The sequence below is a fragment of the Bos indicus x Bos taurus genome, chromosome 5 (genome assembly GCF_003369695.1).
Source record: "Bos indicus x Bos taurus breed Angus x Brahman F1 hybrid chromosome 5, Bos_hybrid_MaternalHap_v2.0, whole genome shotgun sequence".
Lineage (NCBI taxonomy): Eukaryota > Metazoa > Chordata > Mammalia > Artiodactyla > Bovidae > Bos > Bos indicus x Bos taurus.
In genome coordinates this window covers 70,658,742-70,677,383 of record NC_040080.1, presented here as the reverse complement: position 1 = coordinate 70,677,383, position 18,642 = coordinate 70,658,742, and the positions used below count along the sequence as shown (strand labels likewise).

The window sequence follows — 18,642 nt, the reverse complement described above, 5'->3', positions numbered from 1 at the left end:
TCAGAGTCCACTGGGGGAACAGCAAGGAGATCAAACCAGTCAATCCTAAAGGAAATCAACACTGATTACTCATTGAAAGGGCTGATGCTGAAACTCCAATACTTTGGCCAGCTGATACAAAGAGCTGACTTATTGAAGAAGACCCTGATGCTGGGCGAGACTGAGGGCAAGGGGAGAAGGGGGTGACAGGATGAGATGGTTGGATGGCATCACCAACTCAATGGACATGAGTTTGAGCAAGCTTGGGGAGAAGGTAAAGGACAGGGAAGCCTGGTGTGCTGCAGTTCATGGGGTCTCAAAGAGTTGGACACAACTTAGCGAATGAACAGTATCAACAGGGGAGAGAGACAGGTAAACAATACCTCATGTCACAAATATGAGAGGCTTTCTTCCAAATTATCCTAAGGAGGACGTCATTCATATATGAGTTCTTGTAAATCTCATGTATCACCGGGTACTCTCTCAATTACATTTTGTTTTAAAGAACTTCAGTTTAACTGAAGTGAAATTACACACAGAAAGATGCATGAACAATAAGTATGATTTATGAATTATCACTGACTGAACACATTCATGTGATTACCACTCAGATAAAGAAATCTAGTACATTATGAGTGCCCTCTGCTTCTCCCAATCACCACACATGCTTTTCTCCTCCCCAAAGGTAGTTACTAAGTACTATAGTATGTAGGATTTTTGTCTTGCTTCTTTTGCTCAACTTTATATAGTAAGATTTATTCATTTCTTATGAGTATCCTATTTCACTGCTGAATATTCATTGTAAGAATACATTGTAATTCATCCTTTTTACTGTTGACAGATGATTTGTTTCTGATTTGGGGCCACTATGAATAATATTGCTATGAACACATTTTTGTTGGGCCACACATACGTGAGTAGACTTGCTGCTTATTGGGTATTCCAGACTGTTTTGCAAAGTTATTATTCTCATTTGTATTCCCACCAACACAGGAGGACAATTCCTATTACTCCACATCCTCAACAATTGGTACTGCTAAGTCGCTTCAGTCGTGTCCGACTCTGTGCGACCCCATAGACGGCAGCCCACCAGGCTCCCCTGTCCCTGGGATTCTCTAGGCAAGAACACTGGAGTGGGCTGCCATTTCCTTCTCCAATGCATGAACGTGAAAAGTGAAAGTGAAGTCGCTCAGTCGTGTCCGACTCTTCACGACCCCATGGACTGCAGCCTCCCAGGCTCCTCCGTCCATGGGATTTTCCAGGCAAGAGTACTGGAGTGGGCTGCCATTGCCTTCTCCAAACAATTGGTACTGTCAGCTTTAAAAAATTAAACCATTGTGTTGATGGAACTTCCCTGGCAGTTCAGTGGTGAAGATTCTGCACTCCCACTGCTGGGTGCATGGGTTTGTCCCTGGTTGGGGAACTAGGATCCCACATGCCTTGTGGCATGGCCAAAAGAAAAAACAAAAACCAAATAAATCATTACACTGGTTGTGTAACTGTATCACATTGTGGTTTTAACATGCATTTCTCTGATGGTTGAGATTGAGCACATCATCACATGTTTAAGGCAATTTAGATTCTCTCTCTTGGACACAGTTTGTTAAATCTCCTGCTCAATCTTATAGTGGGTGATGAGCCTTTGTCTTACTGATCTGTAACAAGCATATGAGTTTTTTGTTAGCTATATGTGATGCAAATATCTTTTCCTACTCTATACTGTGGCTTTCTATAGTATTTAGACAAACAGTCTCTAGTTTTAATGTAATCAATTTACCAATCCTTTCCTTTGAAATCAGGGCTTTTTGTGCCCTATTTAAGAAATATTTTCCCATCTCATAAGTAGTCATAAGTAGCATACTATTTTATGCTATCTTCTGGGAGCTTTTCAATTTATCTTCCACAATTAGGCTGTACTCCACCTTTGCTTATCAGAAATTGATAACTTTATCCTCTTCCCAGACAATGTACAGAGTTTGTTGTTGTTGTTTAGTTGCTAAGTCACGTCTGACTGTCACTTTTATGACCCCATGGACTGTAGCCTTCTAGGTCCTCTCCATAGGATTTCCTAGGCGAGAATACTGGAGTGGGTTGCCATTTCCTTCTCCAGAGGATCTTCCTGGCCCAGGGATTGAACTCGTATCTCCTGCATTGGCAGGTGGATTCCCTACCACTGAGCCACCAGGGAAGCCTGTAGAGAGTTTAGAACATCTTAAAACCATTCACTTTTCCTGAATTATATGCTTTTTTTGGTAATGTTTCATAACATGATATATATGTAAATATTTGTATACATTTATATATAAGACATTATTGTGATCTAGGCAGCATTCATTTAACTTTATCCGTATAATTATTACATTCTTTGATTTCTATCTCTTACATTTTTAAGAACACATTTTAGAAGTTCTTTTTTTAAGAAAAATATAGTTGACTTACAATATTATGTTAGTTTCAGGTGTATAACAAAGTAATTCAGTTATATATACATACACACACATAGTTTTTTAGACTCTTTTCCATTATAGGCTATTACAAGATATTAAACATAGTTCTCTGTGCTATACAGTAAATTCTTATTGCTGCATCTGTATAACAATAAAGGAGAGGGAGTGACAGAAGATGAGATGGTTGGATGGGATCACTGACTCAATGGACATGAGTTTCAGCAAGCTTCGGGAGATGGTGAAGGGCAGGGAAGCCCGGTGTACTGCTGTCCATGGGGTTGCAAAGAGACACAACTTAGTGACTGAATGATGAATATCTATTTTATACAGAGTAATGTGTATCTGTTAATCCCATACTCCTAATTTATCCTTCTTCTTTCCTTTTGGTAACCATAAATTTGTTTTCTATGAAGAAATTCTTTTTAGCATGAATCTTCTGGCAGTGACCTCAGTCTTTATTGATTTAAAAACGTCTTTTATTTCACCTTCAATTATGAAATATATCTCTTTTCCCCTGGTGGGCAGTTACTTTCCTTTAGTACATTTAAGATATCACTGTACTTTCTTGTGGTTTTCATGTTCCTGTTGAGTGAGAAGTTTATTGTCAGTTTATTGTACTTTGAAAGAACTCTGCTTTCTTTCTCCAGCTGCTTTTAAAGTTTTTTACAGTTTAACTATAATGCGTCTAGGTAAGGATTTTAAAAGCTTATTCTAAATGTATTCAGACTTCTTGAATTGTGTGGTATTTTTCCAAAGCTATGATAAAACTTCAGATAAAATTACCTTTGCAAATATCAACTCTACTTTCTTCTCTTTCATTTTTTTCTGGGAGTTTAATTATGTCCTCTGTAGCTTACCATTCTCTTCATATTTTCTATCCTTTTGTTTTTCCGTGCTGCATTTCAATTACTTTCTTCTAATTTTTCTTTCATTTTGATAATTCACTCTTCAGCTGTGTCTAATCTGATGTTAAACCATGCACCAATTTATTAGTTTGGATTTTTCTGTATTTTGGTATTTCTGTACTTTGGTATTTTTTGGTATTTTGGTATTTCTATATTTCTCAACTCTAGAATTTCTGTGGTTTATTTTCAAACTATTTCACTGTTTAGAGGTTATAATAGTGCCCTGCTGAAATCTAAGCTTGGCTTTTATCTCCTTAAACACAGTATAGAGATCTTTTATAGTTTCTGATAATTTATTTCTATTGTCTATTATGTCTTCTGGCTACCACTCATTACATCTTGTCTCCTTATGTACCTAGTTATCTTTGCTGGACATTTTTGGTAGAATTATTTGAGCTCTAAGGTGAGATTATCATCCTGAGAGAATATTCGTTTATTTTTCCAAGTCATTAGGGGCACTAATAGTTCAGAATCACTAGATTTTATTTCTGTTCAAAATAATCTGATGCTCTTCCTTTTGGGAACATATGGTTCCTTACGTCATGGATTTCAGGCTTGGCTATGTACCTTGCCCTGGAGAGTGAAATGTTGAAAGAATCAGCTGAGTGACTCAGTCCATCGTTACAGAAAGTAGAAATATGTTCAATTTTTAAACAATATGTTTAGTGCAATATGTTTCTGAAATATGTTCAACTTTTAGTTGTTTATTTGAACAACAAAATATTGTTTAGAGAAGAAACACTAGCTATCAGTGCTATTTCAGAGGCTTAGAGAGGTCATGAGACAAAGTAAATTTTAAAAGGAGGCAAAAAATTTAACAGACTTAGTCATTATTCCTGAGGATATGCCCAATGCAAAGGATACTGGGAAAAAAGAATACTAATGATGACTTTAAAAATAACATTAGAAGTAGTTACTTTAAGTCATGATTATATATCTACAGGCTGAAGTAGAAGACTCACCATCTTGTAGGTGATGTCAGTGAGATGGTAGAATAAGCGGTCTGCTATTCACATACCCCCACAGAAACAATACTCTGGCAGCCATCCATGGAGCTTTGGGGTCTAGGTGGGGGCTTGTAAAACCTCACTGGAGCCCACGGCTGACGAGGACTGACATGAGGAAGCTGTTGGCAGGCTTGCTAACCTTGGTCCTAGCAAGAGGACCTGGAAATAGCTCCGTTCCCTTGTAGACTCAGCTACAATCCTGTTTGGCATTGGTCCTGCCACCAGCACTATCTGCCAAGGGACCCAGGAGGGGTCAAGCCCACCTGTGCCCCAAATAACTTTGCTGATCCTGGCTTTAGCTGTGGACCGTAGAACAGCTCATGATGCAGTTGCAGTTCCTCCCAGCCTTGGTCTGAGAGCAGTCCTATTGCCCAGGGACCTGCCAAGAGGCACACCTGTGTACTGGGAGCAGGCCCGCCAACCTCAGTCCAACTGTGAATAATACAGTAGCCCTGTAACTTGGTTCCAATACCTATCAGCAATGGCCTATGAATAATTATAGCTACCCTAGGGACTCAACAAGAAATAAGCCCATTTGTGTTTCCAGAGGCAGGCCCACCAAACTCTGTCCAACTTTGGATCTTGAAGCAGCCCTATAACTTGAATCCAGTTCCTCTCAGTAGTGATCCAAGAGCAGTTCTGCCTACCTAGGAACCAGGAGAGAGACATGCCCATCTGTGCCCCCAGAGGCTGGCCTGCATGCAGACCTTGCTGCCAACTATGGACCCTATACTGGACCAGTGACTCAGATCTAGCTATGGTCAGCTGCAGTCTGGGGCCAAGCCCTTGGGAACAGACCCAGAGACTATGGCCCATACTGTGGACCAGCAGTAGTCATGTGATTCCTTGTCAACCTCAACAAAACTATTTTTCTTTTAACTTCTTTCTGAGAAGTGTCAAGGTTAAATTTGGAACTGTCAGGAAGAATAAAGGATGTGACAGAAGCCATCAGACACAGTGGCTGGGACTATATATTATCCCATGGGACGTTCCTGACGAAGAACACTGGCTTCTGACACACACAGGCCATAAGTCACAGGGGAGAACATAATGAGACAAATATGAAACAGCTAACAAGAGGCTTGTAACGACTCCCCATCAGTAGCAGGGAGATGCAACTGGGTTTGGTAGAGGGAAAGCCAAAAACACGACAAGGAATTATGAAAAATCCTGAAGAATGTGAGGTACCAGGGGAGTGTCCAGGTGGCCTGGACTCTGAGATGCAGATCCAAATGAACGATGGGGGAGAGAATGTGGGCTTCTGTAGATGGGCACTTTGGCCTTTCTTCCCCAGGACAGTACAATTATTAGAGAAAACAAGGAGTTCCCTTTTCTGAACACACTGGTTTAGTTTTCTAGTGCTGCTGTAATACAGTGCCACATACTGTGTGGCTTAAATAACTGAAACCTATTGCCTCATAGTTTTGGAGGCCAGAAGCCTGAGATCAAGGTGTGGGCAGGGCTGGCGCCTTCTGAGGCTGTGAGGAAGGAGCTGTCGCAGCCCTGCCTTCTTGGCGTATACATGGTCATCATCTTTGTCTTCTCTCCATCTGTGTTTCTGTGTTCAAATTTCCCCTTAATATAAGGACATCAGTCACACTGGTTAGGTTCACCCTAATGATGGCACTTTAACCTGACTGTTGTTTTGGTCGCTAAGTCGTATCCAACTCTTTTGGGACCCCATGCTCCCTGTCCATGGGATTTCCCACAGGCAAGAATATGGGAGTGGGTTGCTATTTCCTTCTCCAGGGGATCTTCCTGACTCGGGGATCAAACTCGCATCTCCTGCATTGGGAGTGGATTCTTTACCACTTTACCACTGAGTCACCTTAACTTGATTACCTCTGTGACAACACCATATCTTCAAATAAGGTCGCCTTCTGAAATACTGGGGGTCAGCAATTCAACATATGCATTTGGGGAGCGTATACAATTCAACCCCTAAACAGACATTATTTTATGGCACTGTGCCTGGTGTCTTGCACCTGCTGCAGGCCTATTCGTCCTTTAAGCCTTGTCGCTCCATTGGTAAAGGTAACTTCTGAGCCCTGTCCTACCTCCTCACTTAACTACTCCCTCCTTGCCAACACTGACCTTGAAAGTATTTCAATTACAGCACTGTATCATTTCAGATGTAGCAAAAGTTAGAAGAAAGAGACCACATACATCCACCCACACATATGAATTGGATTAATGCCATAGTTAATCGACCAAGGGTACAGAAACTTACTGCTGGCACAGGCCATATAAGGCAGGCACAGCGGCAGCATACTTCCTTTGCCCCTGGTACCTCAACAGGGGGCACAGATGCAGGTGACCTTATCAGTGCTGGGTAAGGTGTGGCCAGATTTGAAAAAACAGTCCAACTTTTGCTACCCTTCCCCTTGGATAGGGAAAGGGTCACATTACCATTCCAGATGAATTCACACTAGCAATCTACCCACTTGCATTTAAGATGCAAGTTTAAAATCTACATACTTGCATTTGAGATGCCTGTTTACAAATACCAGACTCTCCTGACTTCTGAGAACAAAATTTTCTAAGCAGAATTTATTCTCAGAAATGATACAACTTAATCTAAAGATGAGAACATCATCATTGCCTAGAGCTCTCTGAACAATGTCTCTGAGTCAGCCGCATCTGAGAAAGCCTGCTTTCCTACGGCTGCTAGACTCTGATTTAATGACCCATCTGGGTGGACCTTTTACCAACAGTGGTCTGATGAGCATGATCTCAAATCCATTTCTCATGAGCACCCATACCACACTGTATAGAAGGCCTCGGTCTTCTGTCTCCAGCGGGAGCACCTTGAGGTCAGGGACAGCTTATTAACCAGCACAGTGTCTGGAACACAGCAGATTCTCCAGACAGCAGTGAAAATGAACTGAATGGATGGTGGATGCTGAAGTCTTCCTCCTTCCAAATCGACAGACTCCAGAGGAATGCTTGGCAGACACCAATAACGCGGGGTCTCCTTACTGACAGTCATCCTGAGCTCTGACACTTTCTTCTGGATGTCCTAGACTGCCGATCACTTTTAGACCATTTGTAGAAACTCTTCTCATTCTGCTTGGTATTCTCCTGGATCGGGGCCCTCCCTCCAATAAAGTTAAAGCTTATTTGAAACAAAATACATACACACACACACACACAGACCCCTTCTAAAAATACATGTTTACACACAAACACACACACACACCACAGACCCCTTCTAAAAATACATGTTTTCATTGAAAAAGTTGATCCTCTTTTCAATTTTGGGCAAGATGATGTTATCATTTAAAGGACAAATGGCAGTTAGCTTTTACTTGGGCTTTTATTGTCAAACTCATCAGTAGAAGGTTTTAGGCAAGTAAGAATCACTTAAATAAAGAAAAATGAAGCTAAAGCCACAGAGACCATCAGACACAGCAATCACGATTAAGTGGTTATCAAGCTTCACATCTTATACCAAGTCTTAGAAGAATCTGACAACTGCCCTTAAGAGTCTGATCAGTGATGGACATGACTTGGGATTCTGCTGCAGTCACTGGTATTAGGGGAAATGTGGGAGGGAGATGTGATTCTTCTACCACAGATAGAAATGTAAAGCAGATAGGTTAGGGGGTCCCCAGAGAAACACAACCAGGAATGAATGGCTTTCTTGACATAAGAGGAGCCACTGTAGCCTCAGCTATTTTGTGATCTAAGCCCAATGCTTGCCCTTGAACAGGTCTCAGTAATCCATGATCTCAAGGGAACACAGAAAAGTTTGTCAAACAGTAGTTCAGTGATAAGGCAGAGTTCTAGTCCTCCCTCAAGGAATACACATAATAATATATCTTTGAGTTCTGCAGGAACTCAAAGGCTCCCACCCAGGTAAAGGACGGAATGAAGATATTGACCCTCCTGATCTCAATCAACTAAAGCTTGGATTCTGCTGACCTTTGCCCCCAAGTCTATGCTGAAATTCTCCTCTGCTTAAACCCCTTCACAATATGCATGTGCCTTTAGGCTTAAAATTCTCCAATTCTTGCTGTTGAGTAGACACTGTTTTGGGAAAGATTCTCAATGTTCTTACTTGCTGCAAGAAATAATAAATCTTCCTGTGCTTTGGTTTGGAAGTCTTTTGACATCCACCAAGAGGCAAATGCCAATTTTGGGGTAACAGAAAGTATAACTGGTAATAGAAGGTATAACCAAATTATCTCTTACTTTCCCCCTCAATTACCCATGCCATGAAAATTATCTCATGTGTTTGCTTAAAATACTATTCATTTTTCTTGAAAATATCCTATATAAAGACTGTATTTTGCGAATAGTCTGTGAAATAAACCTTCGTGAACTGTTGATGAAAGACTTTAAGCAGTGCAGCAAAATTTATATGTTCGTTAAACACTGATGCAATTTAACTGAAGAATTCATTATAGACTATTCTCTTTTCTATTCCCTTCAGGGGGCTAAATCTACTATAACTTAAGAGAGACTAGATGTTTTCATATGTGTGACAGTTTTACTCATGGCATAGAAGTGCCACGCTTGTGAAAGCTATATTTACTGAACCAATATTGGTACAAATGGTCTGAAAAGGGGCCCAACAAGTTAAAAAAAAGGAAGACCTAATTGCTTTACTTATGCAATTCATTTCCCATTTCTTTGGCTTTGATAAATGTGAGACAGGAGGGAAGAGGGAATTGCACAACCATTCAAAGAATGACACAGCCATTGAAGATCCAACAAAAACCGAAACAATTGGGCCCAAGATGGCAGAAGATTCAAGTCCCAGTACACCTTGAGCCTCATTATACACTCATTGTAATACATCCGGTTTGTTTCATTTCAGTCCCTCAGTTGCTTCCGACTCTTTGCGACCCCATGGACTGCATGCAGCACACCAGGCTTCCCTGCTTATCAACAACTCCCAGAGCTTACTCAAACTCATGTCCATCAAGTCTTTGATGCCATCCAACCATCTCATCCTCTGTCATCTCCTCCTCCTCCAGCCTTCAATCTTTCCTAGCATCAAGGTCTTTTCTAATGAGTCAGTGCATCAGATGGCCAAAGAATTGGAGTTTCAGCTTCAGCATCAGTCCATTCAATGAATAGTCAGGACTGATTTCCTTTAGGATTGACTGGTCGGATCTCCTTGCACTCCAAGGGATTCTCAAGAGTCCTCTCCAACACGACAGTACAAAAGCATCAATTCTTCGGTGCTCAGCTTTCTTTATAGTCCAGCTCTCACATCCGAAGAAGCAAGAGAGTTCCAGAAAAACATCTACTTCTGCTTTATTGACTACACCAAAGCCTTTGATTGTGTGGATCACAACAAACTGTAGAAAATTCTTCAAGAGATGGGCATACCAGACCACCTGACCTGTCTCTTGAGAAATCTGTATGCAGATCAGGAAGCAACAGTTAGAACTGGACATGGAACAACAGACTGGTTCCAAATAGGAAAAGGAGTATGTCAAGGATGTATATTTTCATTCTGCTTATTTAACTTATGCAGAGTACATCATGTGAAATGCTGGGCTAGATGAAGCACAAGCTAGAATCAAGATTTATGGGAGAAATATCTATAACCTCAGATATGCAGATGACACCACCCTTATGGCAGAAAGCAGAGAAGAACTAAATAGCCTGTTGATGAAAGTGAAAGAAGAGAGTGAAAAAGTTGGCTTAAGACTCAACATTCAGAAAAGGAAAATCATGGCATCCGGACCCATCACTTCATGGCAAATCGATGGGGAAACAATGGAAACAGTGAGAGACCTTATTTTGGGAGGCTCCAAAATCACTGTAAACGGTGATTGCAGCCATGAAATTAAAAGACGCTTGCTCCTTTGAAGAAAAGCTATGATCAACTTAGACAGCATGTTAAAAAGCAGAGACGTTACTTTGCTAACAAAGGTTCGTCTAGTCAAAGCTATGGTGTTTCCGGTAGTCTTGTATGGATGTGAAAGCTAGACTATAAAGAAAGCTGAGCACCGAATTAATGCTTTTGAACTGTCATGTTGGAGAGGACTCTTGAGAATCTCTTGGGAGTGCAAGGAGATCTGACCAGTCAATCCTAAAGGATATCAGTCCTGACTATTCATTGGAAGGACTGATGCTGAAGCTGAAACTCCAATACTTTGGCCACCTGATGCGAAGAACTGACTCATTGGAAAAGACCCTCCTGATGCTGGGAAAGATTGAAGGCAGGAGGAGAAGGGGATGACAGAGGATGAGATGGTTGGATGGCATCACCGACTCTATGGACATGAGTTTGAGTAAGCTCCGGGTGTTGGTGATGGACAAGGAAGCTTGGCGTGCTGCAGTCTATGGGGTTGCAAAGCGTCAGACATGACTGAGTGACTGAACTGAACCTAACACAGTCAAAGGCTTTGGTGTAGTCGATAAAGCAGAAGTTTTTCTGGAACTCTCTTGCTTTTTCGATGATACAACGGATGCTGCCAATTTGATCTCTGGTTCCTCTGCCTTTTCTAAATTCAGCTTGAACACCTGGAAGCTCACAGTTCACATACTGTTGAAGCCTGGCTTGGAGAATTTTGAGCATTACTTTGCTAGTGTGTGAGATGAGTGCAATCGTGCAGTAGTTTGAACATTCTTTGGCATTCCCTTTTCTTTGGGATTGGAATGAAGACTGACCTTTTCCAGTCCTGTGGCCACTGCTGAGTTTTCCAAATTTGCTGGTATATTGAGTGCAGCACTTTGACAGCATCATCTTTTAGGATTTGAAATAGCTCAACTGGAATTCTATCACCTCCACTAGCTTTGTTCATAGTGATGCTTCCTAAGGCCCACTTGACTTCACATTCCAGGATGTCTGGCTCTAGGTGAGGGATCACACCATCTTGCTTATCTGGGTCCATCTCTGCATGAAATGTTCCCTTGGTATATCTAATTTGCTTGAAGAGATGTCTTTTCCATTCTATTGTTTTCCTCTGTTTCTCTGCATTGATCACTGAGGAAGGCTTTCTTATCTCTCCTTGCTATTCTTTGGATCTCTGCATTCAAATGGGTATATCTTTCCTTTTCTCTTTTGCCTTTAGCTTCTCTTCTTTTCTCAGCTATTTGTAAGGCCTCCTCAGACAACCATTGTGCCTTTTTGCATTTCTTTTTCTTGGGGATGGTCTTGATCACTGCCTCCTGTACAATGTCACGAACCTCCGTCCATAGTTCTTCAGGCACTCTGTCTGTCAGAATAATCCCTGGATCTATTTCTCACTTCCACTGTATAATCGTTAAGAGTTTTAATTTAGGTCATACCTGAATGGTCTAGTGGTTTTCCCTACTTTCTTCAATTTAAGTCTGAACTTTGCAATAAGGATCTGAGCCACAGTCAGCTCTTGGTCTTGTTTTTGCTGACTGTATACAGCTTCTCCATCTTTGGCTAATTAGCATATGCGAATATGCAATACATTAGCATATGCTAAAGGACACATTCACAGGAACTGTGACCATTCTGAGGCCCAATTCCTGGAAATCCCTGCCCTTTGTCCCAAATAGAATACTCTTCCCACTTGTTAGCTATGAAATTATCCAGCCCATAAAAACTAATCATCCTGGGCTGCTTCTGCGACAACTGCATTCTACCTATGGAATGTTTATCTCTGTAAATAAACTCTCTTTGACGTTACCTTTCCTCACTCTTGAATTCTTTCCTGTGTGAAGCCAAGGACCCTCACTTGGTGGCCCATTCTAGGAACTCGCCTGAAACCTGGGACATGACCATCCTCTCACATCCCATTTCCTGCAACAAAGGGAGAAATGAGGAACTCTAAGGAAGGGGAAATGTGATCTACCGGAAGTTCCTCCAGAGGCTAGCTTTGAAACAAAGAAGCCCCAAGAATGACCCTAAGCTGAAATGCCTATGACAAAGCCTAAAAGTAAACTTTTTCTTTCCCTTCCCTTTTCTTCCTTTTTTCTTTCTTTTTCCTTCTAGTTGAGATATAACTGGCATATATCACTGCATATGTTTAAAATACAGAGCATAATGATTTGACTTAACATACATCATGAAATGATTATCACAATAAGTTCAGTGAACAGGCATCATCTCACTGATACAAAAAAAAAGAGTTACTCTCTTAACAAATTTCATATATAACACACAGCAGTGTTAATTATATCAATCATGTTGTACATTACACCCCTAGTATTAAATAATAATTTATCTTATAACTTAGAAGTTTGTACCTTTTGATGACCTTCATCTAATTCCCTCTCCCCTCCACTCCCTTCTCTTTTTGTCTGTTTTTGAAGTATAATTGACCTATAGCATCATATTGGTTCTGGTGTACAACAGTGATTTGACATTTCCATACATTACACAATGATCACCATCTTAAGCCTAGTTACCATCTGTCACATATCACAAAGATATCACATAGCTGTTGACTATATTCCTCATTCTGTACATTTCATCCCTTTGACTCATTTATTTTGTAATTGGAAGTCTGTACCTCTGAATCTCCCTATTTCACTTGAGCTGTAAACGTTTAGAAAGCGGACAAAGCTGTGAAACATTAGGTTGGAAAGAGTGTGGAAAATGTTTATAGTGAGAATGGTATAAATGATCATTTAGATTTAGGTTTCTTTCAAAGTGTTGCCTTTAATAGTAATGTTTATTAATATTTCACTTTAAAGTTTTAATAAAAAGTTATACATTTAAGTGAAAAAAAAAAGAAGAAAAAATTGGGAGCTATATGGGCAGCAGGCCCTGCTTAATTCTATAGGCACAATAAATGGTGGACACTAACAAATACTTGTGGGTTGGCTGACTAGAAGCTGGAATCATAAGACTAAGGAACAAGTTTACAGCATAATGAAATTACAAGCTCATTTAAAAAGGTTTAACAGGCAAATGTAAAGTTGTATATGAAGTCATTTCACAAATGCGTACTGCGCTTTTCTCTTTGTTTGAAGACAAGTGCTGAAAATTCAGATGTCTTTCAGGATGAGTCGAATAATGAAAATAGACAAATGGGCTGAGTGGTGAGCACGGCAAGTCGGAAGCATGAGTTCTGTGTCTAAGGGGAATATATACTATTTAGCCCAAGTCAGTTACCATCCTACAGAAATGAAAGTCTAGTAATGTTAAGATCTCATTTTTACAAGCTGAAAAATCTATATTTTTAGGCAAAACTTCCAATTTTTAAATGACAGTAACAATTAAAAAAAAAAAAAAAAATCAAGCACTGTATAGCAAATAAAATTTGTGACCAGACATGGTCTGTGGGCTCTCCCTTTTAAGATGGTCTCCCATAGTTCCAAGGGGTGCCCTGTATTTATGGCTGGCTAAGATTGGGTACTTCACTTTCACTTTTCACTTTCATGCATTGGAGAAGGACATGGCTACCCACTCCAGGGTTCTTGCCTGGAGAATCCCAGGGACAGGGGAGCCTGGTGGGCTGCCCTCTATGGGGTCGCACAGAGTCGGACACGACTGAAGCGACTTCGCAGCAGCAGCAGCAAGATTGGGTAAAAAGAGTCATATTCTATCTAGCTCCCCTATCTAAGCTTTATAAGAGTGGGTGAAATTCTCCCTCAATTTTGATCTTTTCACTGGGCAGTCATATTATTTTTAATTAAACTCTTTCCAATGAATTTTAGACTTTATGAGTATATATATATAAGTTTGTACAGAGGCATAAAATTATACAGAATTATGCATGTGTTTCTTGTATATTTTGGTCTGTTGCTAAGGTGTCAGTTTTCTGTCCTTCTATCAGTGGAAGATCAGAGGCAAATTTCTTATTCATGGTGGAGAAAAGTGCTACACAGGGCCTTCAAACCAACAATGATTGCTATGTTGTTCCCAAGTTAGTTCTCTTACGTTTCACATTGTATACATGACTTGTTATAGACTGCTTCTTCCACTAGATACAAGCTAACTGTAACTTATTCATCTCTGTACTTTCCACACCTGGCAAAATATGTGGAAAGTAAAAGTCACTCAATAAATATTTATTGTACTGAAATGAACTGACCCACAGCATTAAAACTTCTTAAGTTGGCTCTCAATGCTTCTTGTTACATGATTTCAACTTCACCTTCAGTTTATCTCCCAAGGAAAGGCTGGGTGACAACTTAGACTAACAAAGTTAGTCTCCAACTTTGAAATATATTGAAACCTCTTTTGCTCTTTCTATACCTAAGGACATCTGCTGGTTGTCATAAATCCAATTTAAATCTTACTTTCCTTGGGGATTCCATTCTACTACAGTCTGTTCCAGATCCAGCCATCATAAACTACTTGTCATGCCCACAAGAAACTTCAGGACAATCTAATTCACTTGTTTCTACAGTAAATTAAAAAAAAAAAAAAAAAAATCAGCCCTCAGAAAGCAAAGTCTACTCCTATTAGTTTATAAAGATATTGTGCTTCTCCACATTATGCCCATAGGAGAAGACCAGGGTCACAAACTCAAAGGGTTGCAGAGGCCAGACAGATAATGCAAATGGACTAGTCCAATGGAAGAAAATCAGGAGCTGAATGACTACGGCCAAGAGGAATTCAAGTACCCCAGCCTTTCCCTTCTTGAGGCAGCACCGGGCCAGAGTTGCCACACTTTCCCATTTTCAATAGGTCTAAACTGTGGGAGCCAAACAAAACAGGTCTGTGTGCTGCCAGTGTTGACCTTGTGTATAACACACTGTTTTCCTAGAGTTTAGAGGCTGTTTCCAAATAAAACCACCAGAGCATATGCATGAAAAAAAAAATTGGAAGTCTCTATGCATACAAACCCTAGGCCTAATAGGACCCAGTAAACTGCTATTAGGTGAGTATTTTGTGATGCCAAGCCAAAACCCTAAGCTCTAACAACACCTCAAGGAGAGCAACAGTTCTCCTTTGGAAAAGCTCATTAGTGGGACTTTACACAGAGACTGAAGTCTTAATCACACTGGCTGCACCTTAAATACCCATGTTTGAATAAGGGGTGGTTTTGGTTCTTTCAAAAAGAACAGAAGCCAAAAAAGGCTGCAATGGGTTTTGACCAAACTATTCTGGTGTAGAAACATGGTCCTCTTTCTTAACAGAAACAAATATACATTCACATATTCAAATTCACATGTTCAAAACATCTCAGTGAAATTAAAATAAAAGAGGGGCACTAAAGTGAATTTTGATTATTTTATCAAGGGCAAATTCTTGTTTGTTTTTTTTTCCCCTTTTTTGTACCATATCCCTTCCTTTTGGAAACTGCTTACCTCTAGAAATACATATTTCTGCTGGGGCTGTCAATCAAATGGTTCTATGAATGGGCACAAAAACTAGGCTGGCCAATGAGAGAAACCTATTTCCTGGATGTAACAGTTGAACCAAAAGTATGCATGACTTAGGTCAGGCCAATGGAAGATCCTACTTCGGAGACAAGGATGTTGGGAAGGGGTGAGATGGTAAACTGTAGGGACTATGTGGTCCTGGATCTCCCAGTACAGGACATGGAGAAAGACTTCCTACCAACACACATGAAGGATCCAATCACCAGTGAGGCCATTGTAAACACTGACCAATAAGTAAGCTGTGAGATTGGACTAAGTTTGATTTGGGTTCCTGTAAGTTACAAGTGAGTACCTTGACTAACACAAGAAACATTTTGGTTCCTATCTTTATTTAAGGAGAATGTGGATTCAATTAAATTAATTTCAGAAACAGGCTTTCTGGTTCAACATGAATTTATAATTCACATTTTATGTTCTATCCATTTAAGTCCACTAATGTCCGCAAATAAACAGTTTTATACTCCCATTCAAATAGTTTTTTTAAAACTTTTAATTGGAGGATAACTGTTTTACCACAAGTACTATTTTAAAATACTACTTTGTACTAATTGTATCAGTAATGCCATGTTCCGTATCAAAAATCTAAAGATATAAAAAAAGCATAAAAAAGTACTAATTTAAAAAATTAGGATTAAATTAATATATCAGGCATTTCTTTCCACATATTCATGTAGATTCTTGAAACATATGTTGGATTTGATAATCTACTGGGAATTACTTCAGTATTTAAGAAGAAAAGGTGTGTTATGTAGATGTAGTTGAGTCCCTGGTAAAGTAGTCATCCATGGTCTTCCCTGGTGGCTCAGATGCTAAAGAGGTGGCCTGTAATGCTGGAGACCCGGTTTGATCTCTGGGTCAGGAAGATACCCTGGAGAAGGTAATGGTAACCCACTCTAGTATTCCTGCCTGGGAAATCCCATGGACAAAAGAGCCTGGTGAGCTACCGTCTATGGGGTCACACAGAGTTGGACATAACTGAGTGACTAATACTTTCATGGTGAAATACAGAACCTTTGCATTTATCCTCTATAAGGAGTATTTTAGGAACCCTGTTTTAGCTGAAAATGCATGACGAAGAGATTGCAGTTACACCGTTAAATGCCTAGGTCAAGTGAAACCGTCTTCCAATTTACATTGGAATTAGATTACTTGTGGGGGCAGAAAGCATGCTTACCTCCTCGTTCTCGATCTTGAGTGTGGCCAGGCGGGACTGCAGCTGTTGGTACCTGAGCATGAGCTCTGCTTGGACTGGCTGCTGGGCACTGACCTGACACACCTATCGGGGAATCAGAGACCACAGTTACAACAGGGCACCCTGCAGCCAGGCTCCCGAGGCACAGTTCTCCCATGTCAAGGCTGCAGGAATCGCGGATCCCCTCAAGATTCCAATTACATATTTTAACAGTCACCTCAACACTTCAGTGTTAAATATGAACTTGTTATATAAGTGGCGAGAGTGGGATGCAGCTGCTTGGCCTGGATAAGCCTGGGAAAAGAGCAGCTGTAGGAAGCCTCCCTTGAAGAATGTGGCAGCTGCTGGAGATGGAGCTCTGATGCTGACGCCTATCTTGTGGAATAAGTACCTGGCAGAGTGTGAAGGATGATCCAAACGCATGGTCATGCAGGCAAAGCAGGGCAGGTGGCAGAGCCTACCAATTATAGTCAGCTGGGTGACTGTGGTAAATTACTAAACCTCAGTTTCCTTGTCTGTAAAATGGGGACAGTGGAGTACCTGTGCCATAGGGTTGTGGCGGGGATGAAACAGGATGATGTTCATAAGGCACTTACAGCACTGCTTGGCACACACTGAAAACTCAGAAAAAGTGATATTTTTTGTATCTTTCATCCATGGCTCTTCTTGCCAATTATTAGCCAAATCATGAAACTGAAAAAGTCACCAGTCTTAGGCTTTGGTAGAAAGACATTTTGGCCACAATCTCAATTAGGGTAAAAAATAGAGCCTTTAATTATAATAGAATCAGATTAGAAACAATTTCTTCTCATCTTTCTGGTCACAGAAATGGTCTTGGCAGATGAGGGTTTCCTTTTATGGAGTCTCTAAGACATCATAGACACTATCGCTCACAGGCAGAATGGGCCCTAAAAAAAGGGCAAGAGGCTTACTATATTAAAATAATAATAGCTGTTTAAAAAAAGTAAAAACGCTGAACCCAACTGAAATCGCTTGCCTGTGACATTTTATCATTCTGTGTTTAACATATCCACCCATAACCAAAAGATTGAAACAGTAACCAACTGGTTTTAGAAACAAAACTCTGGGTGGGATAAGCCACTCGCCCATAAGCCACTCGCCCGTAAAGCTCATGTGCTATTGGCATAAAAACTGCTTACCACTTTTAATCAAGTAATTCACTCTATCAAGCAAAATAAAATTAGGTTAGAAATATATCAGGTAAATACATACATATCTTTTAAATTTTAACATTAGGTGTTCCAAAGAAATTATGGCATTAAAGAAGAAATCTGCCATGGAAATTATAATTAACATCTATTTTTAAAAACATACTGTCACCACAATAAGCTAAAATTGAGTTTTTAATCTATGAGTATTGTTTTGCACAGCTGGGACACCGAGTGCTATATAGCATGCTCCAATAATTGGTTTTTCTTGTTTCCTCCTGTTCACAGACGATAAATATACCACTGTAACTCATAAATGGTTTAAATGGATTCTCTCCTTGCACAGAATAAGACAAAGCTAAATTCATATGAAGAACCTAAAGATAATACATCGTTTCTAATGCTCATTTTAACAGTCTGGAGATAACTTGAGTCTTAAAAAAATGTTTTGTATCTTTTTTTCCTCTCTTTCATTTTCCTGCCATTTGTAATTATTTTTCTTTATGGGGATCTTTAAATCAGGATTATAAGAAGTCTTCAGATAGCTTCTATTAGGCCAACAAAATGTTTTGTTTTAAACTTATATTTGAATATCTTGAGGGAAAGGAAGAACTCATTAATTATCCTTCAACAGTTTAGTGCTCACATGCAAGCCAGTTTGCACCTCCATCT

General features: G+C 40.1%; 1 protein-coding gene across 3 annotated transcripts in view; it reads right to left on the bottom strand.

The window, feature by feature from the left end:
• SRGAP1 (SLIT-ROBO Rho GTPase activating protein 1) overlaps nucleotides 1-18,642 on the bottom strand; it is a 311,091-nt gene that overhangs the window by 56,982 nt on the left and 235,467 nt on the right. For all 3 annotated transcript variants that reach the window (XR_003511173.1, XM_027542431.1, XM_027542430.1), the window contains exon 8: nucleotides 16,784-16,885. Coding sequence is in view for 2 of the 3 variants with exons in the window: in XM_027542431.1 (XP_027398232.1) it covers nucleotides 16,784-16,885 (102 nt within the window). In the remaining variant the exon portion in view is untranslated. The remainder of the gene's footprint in view (nucleotides 1-16,783; nucleotides 16,886-18,642) is intronic.